We start from the raw sequence: 14,788 nt of genomic DNA on the forward strand, positions 1-14,788 counted from the left end.
GTAACGACTTAATATACTCATCAGGGGCTCAGAAGCAGTCTGGAATGTGCCAGGCAGCCACAAAGGAAGTCATTCTCAGTCATTTAGGGAGTTCTGACTGAGTATGCTGACTTGCGCTGGATTCCCTGGAAACCAACATGAAGACTCAGCTTCTTCCCTCATGGCTAGTCTCTTGAATTGGAGGCGAGAACACTGAATGTACTTTCAGACTGATGGGAGGTGGACAGCCATGACCCCTTCTGCACAGGCTTCTTCTCTCTCTTTTTAAAAAAATTTTTTAGTATTTCTTTGTTTTTATAATTTAAAAATTTTTTTATTTATTTATTTTTGGTCGTGCTGGGTCTTTGTTGCTGCATGAGGGCTTTCTGTAATTGCGGTGAGAGGGGGCTACTCTCTAATCGCAGCACACAGGCTTCTCTTGTTTCGGGGCGTGGGCTCCAGAACACAGGCTCAGTAGTTGTGTCCATGGGCCGTTAGCCCACTGCGTGTGGGACCTTCCCAGAAAGTAAAAGTGTGACTCACTCAGTCCTGTCCAGCTCTTTGTGACCTCATGGACTGTAGCCTTGTCCACAGGATTTTCCTGACAAGGATACTGGACTGGGTTGCCATTTCCTTCTCCAGGGGATCTTCCTGACCCAGGGATTGAACCTGGGTCTCCGACATTGCAGGCAGGCTACCAACTAAGCCACCAAACCAGGGGTCAAACCCATGTCCCCTGAATTGGCAGGCAGATTCTTAACCACTAGACCACCAGGGAAGTCCTTTTTAAATTTATTTTAATTAATTAATTTATTTGGCTGCACTGGGTCTTAGTTGCAGGATATTTTTTTTATGAATAGTTGTGGCATGCAGGATCTTTCGTTGTGGCAGGTGGGATCTAGTTCCCTGACCAGGGATAGAACCCTGGGCCCCCTGAATTGGGAGTGTGGAGTCTCAGCCACTGGACCACCAGGCAAGTCTCTGCACAGGCAGGCTTCTTAGCACGGACAGTCTTTGATCTGAGTTCTTCAGCCGATGTGGAGTCTGAAGCATGAGGAGATTATCCTTGGAGTGGCCTGAACTGGTCCTTTCTTGGCATGGAAAGGTGGTTGCTACTTTTTTCCCAGTGGACATTCAGCTGGGCTTTATCTCCCCGGCATTCCCATCCCCCTCAGAGGCCCATGTCACTCCAGACTAGGGAATATAGGCTTTTATCTGGGCTTTGTTTCCTCCCTGGGAATAGCAGGTCCCAGACAAGAGAACTTGGTAAGCTCTCCCCATGACTGTCTTATTTCTCCTCCTTCTGTTCCTATGTGGGCTTCCCCAGGCTGAAGCAGGTAAGGAGAAGGGGTAGGGGGATTCTTCACTTTTCCACAGGGTTGCAAGGGACTGCTGCTGTTTCTCCTTAGGGGTCTGGGAAGGTGTTTGGCTCGAGAAGATAGATCTACCCGTTGACCTCCCCCTGCCTCTAATATTAGGAAAGATTCAGAGTCGGTGAGGGTCCAGATCAGGCACCTTTAGAAAATAAGAGCGGACACGTAAATGCTCATTCAGAAAAGGAAAAGCGAAAGGAAGGGATACGGGCATTTGTCGGCTATTCCAGCCTTCGCCCTCCTGCCCTCAGATCCCTGCATTCGCTGGAGGAGAGGTGGGGAAAGCCTTACCCTCTTCTCTCCGTCTCACTTTTTTGTAGCTGTCACTTGAGAAAGGAGCTCACAGTCAGGCCCAGTGCTGGGGGACCCCAGAAGAGAGGAAGCCAGGGGTGGGAGGTGGAGGGGTGGGATCGCTGACCTGATGGAGGTCTCTGGTCTCACACTGCCCCCTCCCCACAGACAGCATCCAGGCCATCTATGTGGTCTTGGGGGAGGCACTGGAGCTGCCATGTCCTTCACCACCTGCCCTGCATGGGGACGAATTCCTGTCCTGGTTCCACAGCCCGGCATCAGGCTCCTCCACTGCTTTCGTGGCCCATGTCCAAGTGGCCAGGCCCTCCCGAGACCCTGGGAAGCCCAGAAGGGAATCCAGGCTCAAACTGCTGGGAAACTACTCTTTGTGGCTGGAAGGGTCCAAGGCAGGAGATGCTGGGCGGTACTGGTGTGCTGTGCTGGGTCAGCGCTACAGGTACCAGAATTGGAGGGTGTATGACGTCTCCGTGCTCAGAGGTGAGTGGAGGCCCTGCACACCAGGGGCTGCTGGGAGCCAGGGAAGTCCAGACAAAGAACTGAGCAGTCCCTCTCTCCCTCCAGGATCCCAGTTCTCTGCGAGGGCTGCAGATGGATCTTCCTGCTCTGTCCTCCTATGTTCTGTGATCCCTGCCAGGAGCCTGGACTCTGTGACCTGGCAGGAGGGGAAGGGTCCTGTGAAGGGGGATGTGCAGTCCTTCTGGGGTGATGGGGCTACCCTGCTCTTGGTGTGTCCTGGGGAGGGGCTTCCTGAGCCCAGAGCACGTAAACCAGGAATCATCCGCTGCCTTGTGCCTCAAAACAAAGGGATCAGCTTTAGCCTGGCAGGTGAACTAAGAGACAATAAGGGAAGGGATTTTTGCCTCCAACACATCCCCTACTGCTAGTTAGGGAGTCTGTTATTGGCTGTTATTTTCCTCCACTGCCTGTAGGAGGAGGGCTATTTTTCTTTTCTCGATTGAATCCATAACAGAAAAGGGGGTTGGTTAAGCCAGATTTCTCATCGGACAGACCATAAGCCAACAGGGAGAAGAAGAATTCTGGTGGATAATCTATGATTTTTGTGTAATAGCCCTTAGCAGAAAGGAAGAAAGTAAGAATTACTGCTGGGGCAGTTCTTTGTTGAGGAAAGGATATATGCACCGATGTTATAATGGCCCATTGATGGTGGAGGCAGAAGGAGAAAAAATATATAATTGTTTTACAATAAGAAGTCCATTATACAGAGAAAGAATGCTATTGGATGTAGAATAACCCATTCACAAGGCAGGAGGGAGGAGCAAATGGCCATTATTTTGGTAAGCAAAGGGCAGTGATGGGATTTTATTTCCCTCTACGTCCTCAGCACCTAATCTGGGGTCTGGCATGTGGGGGGCACTCAGCGAATGCCTGTGGAGTAGATGAATGGAAGAATGAATAAACAGAAGGCACGTTCTTATTTTCTTAAAAGGGTGAATTACTGTGTAGGGCATGAGGAAAAAAATCAGAGTTACGGTTGATGGTTCAACCCAAAGTTAGCCATCTGTGTGTAGCCTGTGAGGGCATCACCATTCAATATCAATGTTGGTTCATGAGATCAGGGTGAGAGGCTAAGTGGGGTAGTGGATAGTGGGGGCAAAGAAGTCTTGTTTTGGAAAAAACCACCAAACTATGGGGGGAAAGCCTCTGTTTGGGACACAAGGGACAGACTCCCCTCCCAGCCTCCCTCCTAATCCCTCTTGTCCTGCCCTTAACTGCAGCCTCCACGGATGCCTCCCCTGCCCTCTGTGCCCCTTCCGCAGACTGGGATGTGGCCTGGATCCTGACACTGTTGCTCACAGTGGGCCAGGGGTTCACCATTGTGGTCCTTGGCGTCATGCTCTGGAGGCAGAGGGCCCAGGGGGCTCAACACAGAAGTGAGTCCCTCCTTCCCAGAGGGGGGGACTCATATCTCACCTCTCTCTCCTTCTTCTCTAGAGGAGAAGGTGGGGTAAGGAAGATAGCTCTGAGTCACCTGGTGACTTCTCTGCTGCACTTCATAAGGCTTTTTCCTCTCCAGATGCCTCATTTCCTCAGTTCAAACCCGAGATCCAGGTCTATGAGAACATCCATTTGGCCCATCTCAGGTGAGGAGCTACTAGAGGGCAGAGGCTTAAATCTCGGAGGAGACTGAAGTTGGGGTAGGGATGGGATGCTGGTTCCCAAGGAGGTGGAGGATGGAAGTATCCTTAATCTGTCTTTCTGCTTTGCAAAACCCACAGCCCACCTGCCCCTAAAGCCAGGTGATCTCGAGGACATCTGCTAGGAAGTGTGACCTGCTGACTCCCTGGCCATGTGGCACCTGAAGGATTCACGAAAACCTTGGCAAGGGGGGAGGGGCTTGGAGTGCTATTTCACAGTCCGGTTGGTCTCCAGCCAAGCTGTGTGTGTCTGTGAGAGTGTGTGTATATGAGTGTATGTGTGTGTGTTAAGGGGCTGGGGGCTGAAGGAAAGAAGAAGCATTATTCCATGATGTCACTTATGAAAGGGTGTGGTTTCCTGTCTTGCTGTAGCCAGTGGAGGGGTGGCCCTGAGCCTGCAGTACCATAGAGTTCAGGGGAGCCTGGGGTAACTGGCAGGGGCTGGGGAGAGGTGAGGATGGGAAGAAAGGAGACAGGAATCCAGAGACTTGAGCAGTGGTAGAGAATCAGTTTGGAGAAGGCAATGGCACCCCACTCCAGTACTCTTGCCTGGAAAATCCCATGGGTGGAGGAGCCTGGTAGGCTGCAGTCCATGGGGTCGCTAACAGTCGAACACGACTGAGCAACTTCACTTTCACTTTTCACTTTCATGCATCGGAGAAGGAAATGGCACCCCACTCCAGTGTTCTTGCCTGGAGAATCCCAGGGATGGGGGAGCCTGGTGGGCTGCCGTCTATGGGGTCACACAGAGTCAGACATGACTGAAGTGACTTAGCAGTAGAGAATCAGTTATGAGGGTACCGAAGGACAAACAGTAGAAACTGAAGAAGAGGGAAGGAAAGAGGCACAAGTCACAGGAAAAGGGAAGAGATGGAGAGAGAGAGAGAGAGAGGAAAATTGGAAGTATAAAGAAGGAGGATTGAAGGACAGAAGAATGGAAAGAAGACTCACCTCTAAATTAAGCCAGATCCTCACTGCCATCTCATCCTCACAAAGAAGAAATTGAGAGAGAATCAGCACCTCTAATCAGACGCCAGACTTCCTCAGATGGAAGGGGGGGGTATGGAGTCAGGACGGGTGGGGGGTGCCCTTGCCTAGCCGCCACCCCATGGTTCCCTCCTTATCGTAGGCGCTCCCCCTCCTTATCCTGTGGCATCCGGAGCAGGGCACAGCTTATCGCCCTGACGTCCTGGGGGCCCCACGAGTCACACACAAGCTATCTCCCTGGGCAGAGGGAGTGTCCACAGCGGTGGGTGGGTGAATTCCCTGGTGGGGTGTGTAACTGGGCCCTGCGTGTTGTATGATGAGTGAATGACAAGTCTGGGCTTGTGGAATGGGAGAGGGTGCTGGTGCTCCTAGTCTCAGGCAGCATGGAGCTGGCCTCCCAGCCACACCCTCACCACTCCACGAGGGCCCCTTTGAAATCTGCTCAAGCTTGGGCTTCACTGGAGAAAAGCGTTCTTGGAGGTGTCACCTAAAAACCTTTACGCTGCAGTGGCTTAAGTAAGCTATTGGCAAGAAGGAGGATGCCAACGACAGATGGCGGATGAAGTGAAAGTCGTGGTTCAGGTGCCAGCACCCCTTCCGAACCTGCTAAGCAGCTCTATCTTGCTGTTAGAGATAGCATGCGTGCCTGCACAGGTACACACACACACACACACAGAGCAGTGTTACTGAACTTCCAGATAGCACTTTTATTACATTTACTCTTCATAGTTCCCCAAGCCTTCCTTCCTGATCTACCAAATTAATCTTTCCTAGCAGAACTCTCTTCCTCATCACACTTGATGCTCCTTCCATTCCCTTGCCTGGGACCCACAGCTCCTTCAAACACCTGCCTTGCCAGAGAGCTGGGGATTACAGAATGCATCAGAAACAAGCATCTAGAAAAGACCAAGGATTTAGGGCACATCTTCTTTATGAGGCTGGGCTCTGGGAACGTTCCTCTGGGCAGCTAGGGGCTGGAGCAATGTCTGGAGGAATCAGGTTTGGGGAGGGGCCTGTGAAGGTGCTGAGCCCACGGATCTGAGATCTCTGTACACAGTCAGGTTCTTGGGCAGATCTCCAAAGATCTCTGTGTAGGTGTTGCCAGGGCTGCAGTGACAGTGGAGGAGTCTTGAACTGGAGGCTGGTGGCCTCCCCAGGTGAAGCTGGCCAGGAGGACAAGCAGGGTGATGAGGAGGAAGCTGGGGAGCTGGCGCGGCGTGGTAGCCGAGTTGCACAGGTCCTGCTCACAGCAGTGGTGTCGAAGAGTGTAGGAGCGGGACCAGTAGGTGGTGTGGCCCTGCAGGGAGCACTCGGCCCTTGGGAGGCAGCCCTTCCGCTCGATGACCTCACTCTGTTCTATGGGACAGAGATGGTTGGGGGAGGGGGGAACTGAGGGCAGGAAGGAGGCAAGGGCCGTGGGGTCCCACGAAAGGCAGGATTGGATAGCAGTGGGAAAAACCTAGGGAACGTCCATCAGACCAGAGTCCTCCTACCTGAGGTACCAATACTGATGCCACAAACTTCATCCTCCTGACACTTGGTGGGAACAGGGTAGCAGGGTTTGGCAAAGTTGCAGGTGTAACAGCGGAGCTGTCTCTGGGCCAGGGAGGCGGCAAGACCTGTGGAGTCCATGGAGATCCATCAGGGAGGAGAGGCAGACAGGACGGGTGAGAGGCCCAGCCCAGATTCGGGAATGGGCTGCACAGACAGAGGTGATACACAAAGTGGGGAAAGTGGGGTGGCGAAATGGAGGGAGAAGCAGACCCAAGTAGAAAAAGAGACAGAGAAGGGAGAGGAGACCACACACGAAAAGGAAAAGGCAGAGAGGCACGAGGGATACAGGGAGCATGCGAGAAATACACAGACATGAAGAGAAGCCAAGGGAATCAGAGGTGAACACAGAGAATGACGCAAAAAGCCGGGCTGGAGCCAGGAGGGGGTGCCAGTGAAGAAATTAAACAGATGGTGCTGAGTTGGATGAGAAAATAGGAATTAACATTGACCAAGGTGCCCAGCAAAGAAGCAAGAGGTGAGGTAAGGGTCAGGGGAGACAGAGGTTTGTCAAAGATGCCACAAGGAAGAGACAGTTATTCTCAAATGCCTTTGAAAGGAAATCTTTCTTATTCCACCTCATCAGGCTGGCCCGAGACCATTCCCAGTAGCTCTTCTTTCCAAACCCGCTACAGCTCTCTCCTCGGCATAGGTCAGCACCCTCTCCCTCAACCCCCTACCCCTAGCTCTCAGGCTCCTTCACAAACCCCTGCCACCACCACCGCCCTACCCTGCTCCCTGTCCCCCAGGATTCTCCAGCTCACCCTTACCCAGTGGCCCACCAAGGAACAGGATGCAGAGGAAGATGCTGGAGGTACCCATGTCTGGACCCGGCGGGGCTCAGGAGTCTGGGAGAATGTGATCTGCACCCTGAGATCCTAGAGCTGGAGCATCTGAGTGAGACAGGGAGGGACCAGTAAACAAACACACCTAGGGAGTGAATCTGAGGGTGAGGCGGAACAGGGACCAGACTCAACAGCCTGAAACAGGGGAGTTCCTGGCCCTGAAGCTCTCACACCCTCCCTGCCTCCTACCAGAGGCTCGTGCCCTGAGGGTCTTCTCTATTCTTGCAGCTTACTCTTTGCTTGTCTGTCGCTCTTGAATGGTGTCTGTCAGCGTCTGTCACTTTCCCTCCTCCTCCTCTCCCTCCCTTTCCTTGTCTCAAGCTGCTCTTTGCTCTTTCATCTCCTTGTTTTTGTTTGTCTGTCTTCCCCTTCTGTGCATTTAAGTCTCTCAAGGTCACTCTCCTAAACAGCCCTGGCCCAGATCTGTTTTGCAAGTGGTGTTTGAGTGTGGACTCAGCAAGCCCCCACCCACCCACCAACCCACAAACGCAGCTACAGACCCCACCTAGCTGCCCATCCCTTTGATCCCCCAAGCTTCAACATCTGTACCCCATAATTATCTCTCCCAGCTTTACTACATTAGAGGAAATAATTAATCATGGGTGAGGCCAGAGGGACTGATGTATTTCCACTGGTGCAGGGGTAGGGTTCAGAAAGACTAGGAAGGAAGGCAGGGATAAGATTTGGGTCGGGGGTAGAGTCTGGAAGACTGGGGCTTAAGAGACTGGGGTCTCTTAAGAGTCAGCACCTGGGGAATCAGGACAGACTGTACCAGGAGTTAGAAGCAGACGGGGTGGGGAGTGAGACAGAGGAGACACAGGTATCTACTGAGTAGCAGTTTTCAAAAACATTTTTTAATCTCAAGACCTCTTTACACTCAAAAATTACTGAAGACCCCAAAGAGTTTGTATTATGTAAGTTATATCAATATTTGCTATATGAGAAATTAAAGCAGAACATTTTAACAGATTCATTAAAAAATATAAAGCGATAAACCTGTTGTTGTTATTTAGTCCCTAAGTCGTGTCTGACCCTTTGCGACCCCAGGAACCTCCAGGCTCCTCTGTCCATGGAATTTTCCAGGCAAGAATACTAGAGTGGGTTGCCATTTCCTCCTCCAGGGGATCTTCCCCACCCAGGGATGGAATGTGCATCTCCTGTTTTGGGAGGGGATTCTTTACCACTGAGCCACCAGGAAAGACCAACGAGGTGGTCAGAAACTGTTACATGTTAACAAAACACATTTTTGTGAAAAATAATGTCTTCCCCAACAGTATAGTGAGAAGAGTGGCATTTCTTTACCCTTTGGGGAATCTATTTAATATGGGGCTTAACAGAAGAAACAGAAGATGGCTGGGTTTTCACATCTGCTTCTGCATTCAGCCTGTTGGGATTTTGATTGAATATATGAAGAAAATCTGACAGATATGTAGCTGGAAAAGGAAGACTGTCCAGGACTCTCTGAAAGGGTCTTAAGAACCCCAGGAGTTCTGGGGCCACCGTTTTAGACGTGTTTCTGAGATGGAGGAATTCGGGGACATCAGAGGATGCTGAGTGCTCTTTCTCTCCTGGGGAGTCCTCCCCCAGGGGGGCCTCCCTGTCCCCACTGGGGCCCCAGTGCCTTCTAGGGGAGACAGACTCTTTCCTTCCTTTTTATTGCCCTATAAAGCCCAAGGCAACAGGGATAAAAGGCCGGCAGAGTGAACACCAGGGAGGGGGGTGGGCGGGAGGGAGAGGCGCTACAGACACAGGCAGACGCAATGAACCCCCTCTTTGCTGGGATCCTGCTCAGCACCTTGCTGGGGGCTGCCTTGGGTAAGGAGGCACCCGGGGCGCCTGTCACAGAGGCCTGTCGCCCTGTGCCAGCCACCCCCGAGCGCCTGATCCAGCACCTCTTCTCTCCCCCCAGGAAACCGCATGCGGTGCTATGACTGCGGTGGAGGCCCCAGCGGCTCCTGCAAAGAGACGGTGACCACTTGCGGAGAGGACGAGCGCTGCGGCTTCCTGGAGCGCAAACCCCAACCAGACCTGGCACAGACCAAACTGCCTGGAAACCGTGAGTCCTCAGTGTGTCCCTCTTCCTCCCAGCCCCTCCCTGCCTCCAGCCCCTACTACTTCGGTCCTTCTGGCTTCCAGAACCTTCCAGGCTCAGTCGAGCTCTGGGCAGATGGTGCCGCTGTCAGAATGAAGCGGCCTGGAGCCCCTTCTGGCTCCTGGCACTGAGCCCCCGGAAGCCTGCTGTCTGCGTGGCCTCACCTGCCTCCTCTTTACCCTCCAGAAAGAGACTCATAGGCCCATGTACTCACAAATGGTTGAAAAAGCTCTCTACCTTGAGGGTAGGGACCGAAATATTCAACCAAACTTCTACTCTGAGGCATCAACTAAGGTCCAGGGAAGTATGTGTGTATGTATAGTCTAATTTTTTAAATTTCAAAATAATTTTAGATTGACAGAAAAGTTAATTTTATTCAAAAATAGTACAGGTTGGCACTGTATATCCTTACCCAACTTCCTGTAATGTTAATGTCTTCCATCACCATAGTGTGCGTGTAGTCAGTGTCTTAGTCGCTCAGTTGTGTCTGACTCTCTGTGACCCTATGGACTGCAGCCCACCAGGCTCCTCTGTCCATGGGATTTTCCAGGCTAGAATACTGGAGTGGGTTGCCATTTCCATCTCTAGGAGATCTTCCCGACCCAAGGATCAAATCTTCGTCTTTTGCATCTCCTGCATTGGCAGACAGATTCTCTACCACTGAGCCAATTGGGAAGCCCATATAACCACAGTACAATTAGCAAAATCAGAATATAACACTGGTCAGTAAGACTAATCTACAGACCTTACTCGATGTAGCCTGTTGTCCCTTTCATGTCCTTTTTCTGATCCAGGATCCACTGGTTTTTGCTCTCCTATCTTAGTTGTCACCTCTCTGTGGCTGTGCTGAGTCTTCCTTTGATTCTATGATATTGACACTTTTTTCCTTTTCTTTGTATTTCTTGATCTTGATACTTTTACTTGATCTCTGATATTTGATACTGATGCGTTATTTTAAAGAATGTCCTGCAACTTGGATTAACCTGATGTTTTCTTGTGATTAGACTGAGGTCCTGAGTTTGGGGAAAGAAGTGATGTTGGTCCCTTTCAGTGGATGCTGTTAGGGCTTCACGATGTCAGCATGTTAACTGTGATCACTTGGTTTCAGGGAGGTGTTTTTTGAGGGGGGCGGAGGAGCCCTTTAGGCTCCTTGAAATCATATCTGCTCTGCCCCAGAAGGCAAGTCCTCAAGCCAGGAGTTCAACACCCCAGTCTCATTTTCTCTCTCAGCTTCAGTGACCTTGATTCATCACCATCCAGCCTGCGTGGCAGCCCATCATTGCAATCGAGTGGAGACAGAAGTGGTGGGAGACATAACTTATACGACCCACAGGGACTGCTGCGTTGGCGACCTGTGCAACGGTGCTGTGGTGAGCACTGCGGCCCCCATGAGCATTGTGGCTGCCGCAGTCACCATGCTGGCCTGGCTCTTGCCAGGACTCTGGAGAGGGTAATGGGAGCAGGGGAGGAGAAGGCAGCAAGGAAATGAAGGAGATCTGTGAGCCATTAAAATCTCTCAACCACTCCAGAGCTGACTGGAAAATTCCATCTTTTGTTGATAAGAGGGCTGAAGGGGTAATACAGGGGCATCCAGGCTCTAGTTTAGGGGTTATCAAGGATCAGTGGACTTAGCTACAATGGCACACTTCTTAACCAACTAAACCCCAAAGGACAATGGAGAATCTGCCCTAAGTGACTCCTACCTGTTGCCAGGGAGAGCCTTTCTTAGCAACAAGGATCACTGAGGGGAGCGGGCTCTGGGCTGGCCACCAGGAATAATGAGTCTGGTTGTCTGGGCTTGTTCCCCTTCCCCCCATTGGCAACTTGACTCCCAATATGACTATCTGGAATTGAGAAAGGAAGTGTAAACACTGTGACAGGACAGAGCCCTGGTGCCCCACCTGCCAGGCCAGGTGAGGCCTCTGACTCTAACCTGAGGGACTGAGGCCTGGAAGGAGGGTCCCAGGTCCCATCCCTGTGCAACTCTCCTACCCCTTCTGAGGAGCCCGCAAGTCAGGCTTGCACCTCCTTCTTGGCAGTACAACACAGGTGTGGCCTAAATATAAGATAAAGATTGTTTCTCAAAATACTGGGCCACCCCCAGACACTGGAAGAAAGGACAGGTCTGAAAAACCTGTTTCTCCCTTTGCCCCAACCCTGGCCTCCCAGAGAAACTGCCTGAAGGGCCCTTTGTTGGGGGTGGGGCTAAGAGTGTTATTTCCTGGGAGGGGGCTGCTGACGATAGATCTTCTGACAATAAACACACAATAGATCGGCTCTACATGTTTATTACTCGAAATGGAAAGGGGTGGGCATGGGGATGAGGTATGTATGGGAGCCAGGATTTGAAGTGTCAGCTCATACGATGAGGTTATTGGGTTTGTCCTGGCAGCCTTCACTGGGGACAGGACAGAACTCCATTCCAGATTCCAATTGCTCTTCACACAGGGCATAGGAAAGCACAGGAAGCAAAGTGGGGAGCTCTCCCTGGAAGCAATGGAGGATCTGGAATGGTGTCGAGGAAAATGGGAAGGGTCTCTCTGGGAAAGCAGAGTGGAGGGCGTGAGTGGAAAGATAGATGGAGAGACCGCTGTCTAGTTAAAGCAATATGAAGCATCTGGAGAGATGCTTTTCTGAGCAAAGGGAAGCAGGGGGTATGGAGACACAAGAAGAGAGGCTCAGGCGAAGGCAGATGGAAGGAGGGGCAGCCATGGAGCCAGTCTCAGTGCAATAGCCAGAGGCCAAGGCCAGCCAAGGAGGTGAGGAAGACAAGGGTCAGGGCCGGCATGGGCCGCGGGGCTGGGCTATTGCAGTTGTCCTGGCTGCAGCAGGTGGTGTTATAGGTTAGGCCCCCCTTCTGGTTGGTTTGGTTGACCGCCGGCTTACAGGGCTCTCCTGGTGTGCCACAGTCAAGTCGGGAGAAAACCCACATCTTCCCTGGGGTTAGGAGGGAGCAAAGAGGTTAGTAAAGACAGGCACCCGGCATGCCTGGGTCCATCTCCCCACCCCATGCACCCCATTCGGGCTTCCATCCTTCCCAGCTCTGCCCCTGGCCCTGCCCTTCTGTATCTCTTCTCAGTCTAACCTTTCTCGTGCACTTCCTTACCCTGCCCCCTCACCCCAATCCCGGGCCTCTCGCTTGCTGTCCATGAAGCTTTGGACCTGCTCCTGTCTCTTTCAGAGGCTGTTTCCTCAATATAATAATAGCATCCACATCATAGGATGTCATGAACATAAACTCAAACAACCCATGTGAAGATACAGGATGGGGCTTGGGAAACAGTAATCCTTGGCCAAATATTATCATTGCTGTAGTTCTCTGTTCCATCTCAGCCCCAGCCGTAGAGTCCCCCACTGGCCCCTGCTCCCCACTGAAGAAGGGGATGGTACCGATGTATGCGTGGGTTGTCAGGCATTGCTGTCCTGGTTCCAGGCGGCAGGACTTCCGGTCCACACAGCCCAGCACTGGGAGCTTGTAGCAGGAGTGACATCGAATATCAGCTGGGAAGACACAAGTGACCAAATACATGACTCACCAAGGGATGAGCCAAGCTGGTGGGTGGGGTTGGAGAGGAGTCAGTTGAGTTAGGGTTCTGACCTGTTTGGTCTGCTAGGGACAGAACAGGTAAGGGATGCAAAAGAAACGTAGAAGTGGGTAAGGGTGGAGTTGGTCTGTGAATGGCCCACACCCTAAACATCTTTCTTCACTCCAACCCATCTGGAGATGAGTCAAGAGGGGCAGTTACCAACAATGGGGCTGGGGGGCGGATGGAATGTGAGACTACCACTGGGAAGGAATGTGTAGGTGTCTAGGGAGGAGATGAAGGAATTCAGAAGGTTACAGATGAAGAGATGAAATAGGAAGAAATATTCAAAGTAAAAAACCAATCGTGGAGGTTACAACACTTGCAGGAATGGCTTGGAGCTTAAGGCGGGCAAGAAAGCCACCTGGTGGGGCCAGTTAAGCAAAGCATTCTTTACCTCTTGGGGCTGCCAAGGGTGTGGGAAGAGAAAGCAGACCCGAAATAAATCCTCCCACCCTGGTAGGTCTCCGACAGAAAGGAGTAGTATCTGAGAGGCAGATCATCAGAATAGATCTGAGCACTTTACCAAAATGGAGAGGATGAGCACAGAAGACGGCACCCCCAAGGTTCCTGCCACATCTGATTCAAGGTTTAAGAGAAGGAAGAGTTCAGGCCATGGGTGGAGGAGCCTGGTGATCACCTCTCAGTGAAACCCACCTCATTCTGGGGGTGAGCAACCTTGACATTCTCTCCCTAGAAGGCAGGGCAATCTCCCTGGCTCCCTGGAATCCTCCACAGAGCTTGTGTCCCTGGAAGTATGCACCCCAGGGGGGAGCAGGGCAGGGAGGGGATCTAGGAAAGACCACTGCTTGAGGGACAGAGCACAAAGTCCCTGATGGAGTAGATGGGAGGATGGGTGGCAAAAGAAGCCCCAGCCGGATGCCTAGGTTTCTGGGAGGACACCCTGGCTGAGTGCAGGTGGAGAGAGGAGAAAGCAGGTAAACTGGATCCTGGAGTGGGGTTAGAAGGGGAACTGGATATGAGAGTTTATGAGAATTGGGGAACCAGGAACCTGTAACCCTGGAAGAGTGGGTTTTGGAGGTGGGGAAGAGGCTTAAGGATGGAGATGGGGGAGAACAGAGCAAGGACCCTGTCACAGGGGCACAGGAGAGCTGAGCCAGTTGGGTCTGAGGGAGCTTGGGATCCGTGGGTACTGTAGGACAGTGGCTGGGGCAGGGTTTAAAAATCCTGACCAGGTGAACCACATCCTGAGGGGCCCCAGGGGCTCACCTGAGACCCAGCAGAGCAGAGCAGACAAGGAGAGCAGGAGAAGGGCTCTCATGGTGAGGGTCATGAGAACGGCAGCAGCCGACAGAGCAGGACTTCAGGGATCTGGCTCTCCGTCTGGGACTTGAGCGGCCTTTTTGGAGTTTATAATCACAACAGTCCCTCCCTCCCTGGCCTCTGGTGGCCCCTCCTTCCCCATTTAGGGAGGGGCTAAGCAGGACCCAGTGGAGGAGTGGGATGGGGATGGAAAGAGACAGGTATGGGGAGGGCAGGTGCAGCAGTGACTAACTCCATTTTGCTTCTTGGTTTCCATCTAAGACACACCCTCCTGGCCCCCAGGAGTAACATCTCTGTCTGCCTAATCCTCTGGAGAAGTATCACTAAAGACCCCTGTGATGTTATAGTGGCTGGGGTGGTAGGAGCATCTCCTGGTTCCTGGGAAATGGACAATGGGGTGCAGCCCCAGCTGACTACCAAATTTTAGTTCCTGGGGAGCATTGGAAGGGGCATGTAGACAGGAATTAAGCATCAAATTCATCTCACTTCAGCCCCCACTTTATTTTCCCAAGCCCTGCTCAGCCACAGGATGAAGAAGTAGGGTTTGTGATGTCACCATGAGTTTGTGTGATGTCATAGCAGCAGAGGCAAGGGCTGGAGCTGCCTGTTAAGGAGGGGTTGCCTC

General features: G+C 52.1%; 4 protein-coding genes across 11 annotated transcripts; 2 read left to right on the top strand and 2 right to left on the bottom strand.

The window, feature by feature from the left end:
* The first annotated feature begins 615 nt into the window (after positions 1–615).
* Positions 616–4,059, top strand: LY6G6F (lymphocyte antigen 6 family member G6F). The gene is made up of 6 exons (XM_055571087.1): positions 616–1,316; positions 1,812–2,141; positions 2,226–2,489; positions 3,401–3,556; positions 3,700–3,766; positions 3,902–4,059. The coding sequence occupies exons 1-6, from the start codon at positions 1,259–1,261 to the stop codon at positions 3,924–3,926; spliced, it is 900 nt and encodes a 299-aa protein (XP_055427062.1). The 5' UTR covers positions 616–1,258; the 3' UTR covers positions 3,927–4,059.
* A 1,428-nt stretch (positions 4,060–5,487) lies between these two features.
* Positions 5,488–8,218, bottom strand: LOC129645738 (lymphocyte antigen 6G6e-like). Of its 6 annotated transcripts, none has more exons than XM_055571100.1 (4): positions 8,200–8,218; positions 7,129–7,251; positions 6,301–6,426; positions 5,488–6,163 (listed from the first exon to the last, which is right to left on the bottom strand). In XM_055571100.1, exons 2-4 carry the CDS (start codon positions 7,178–7,180, stop codon positions 5,865–5,867), a joined length of 477 nt encoding a protein of 158 aa, XP_055427075.1. In that variant the 5' UTR covers positions 7,181–7,251; positions 8,200–8,218; the 3' UTR covers positions 5,488–5,864. The 6 variants fall into 6 exon arrangements, with proteins under 6 accessions (XP_055427075.1, XP_055427071.1, XP_055427070.1 ...); XM_055571096.1 differs by having other exon boundaries at positions 7,123–7,251; positions 8,200–8,214; XM_055571095.1 differs by lacking the exon at positions 8,200–8,218 and adding an exon at positions 7,393–7,481 and having other exon boundaries at positions 7,123–7,251.
* LY6G6D (lymphocyte antigen 6 family member G6D) lies at positions 7,970–11,562 on the top strand. Of its 3 annotated transcripts, none has more exons than XM_055571105.1 (3): positions 7,970–8,023; positions 9,113–9,259; positions 10,526–11,562. In XM_055571105.1, exons 2-3 carry the CDS (start codon positions 9,121–9,123, stop codon positions 10,747–10,749), a joined length of 363 nt encoding a protein of 120 aa, XP_055427080.1. In that variant the 5' UTR covers positions 7,970–8,023; positions 9,113–9,120; the 3' UTR covers positions 10,750–11,562. The 3 variants fall into 3 exon arrangements, with proteins under 3 accessions (XP_055427080.1, XP_055427081.1, XP_055427079.1); XM_055571106.1 differs by having other exon boundaries at positions 7,990–8,117; XM_055571104.1 differs by lacking the exon at positions 7,970–8,023 and adding an exon at positions 8,951–9,018.
* A 5-nt stretch (positions 11,563–11,567) lies between these two features.
* LY6G6C (lymphocyte antigen 6 family member G6C) lies at positions 11,568–14,380 on the bottom strand. The gene is made up of 3 exons (XM_055571108.1): positions 14,110–14,380; positions 12,686–12,796; positions 11,568–12,232 (listed from the first exon to the last, which is right to left on the bottom strand). The coding sequence occupies exons 1-3, from the start codon at positions 14,171–14,173 to the stop codon at positions 12,018–12,020; spliced, it is 390 nt and encodes a 129-aa protein (XP_055427083.1). The 5' UTR covers positions 14,174–14,380; the 3' UTR covers positions 11,568–12,017.
* Positions 14,381–14,788: the final 408 nt, after the last annotated feature.

This window comes from Bubalus kerabau, chromosome 3 (genome assembly GCF_029407905.1).
Source record: "Bubalus kerabau isolate K-KA32 ecotype Philippines breed swamp buffalo chromosome 3, PCC_UOA_SB_1v2, whole genome shotgun sequence".
Taxonomy (NCBI): Eukaryota; Metazoa; Chordata; class Mammalia; order Artiodactyla; family Bovidae; genus Bubalus; species Bubalus kerabau.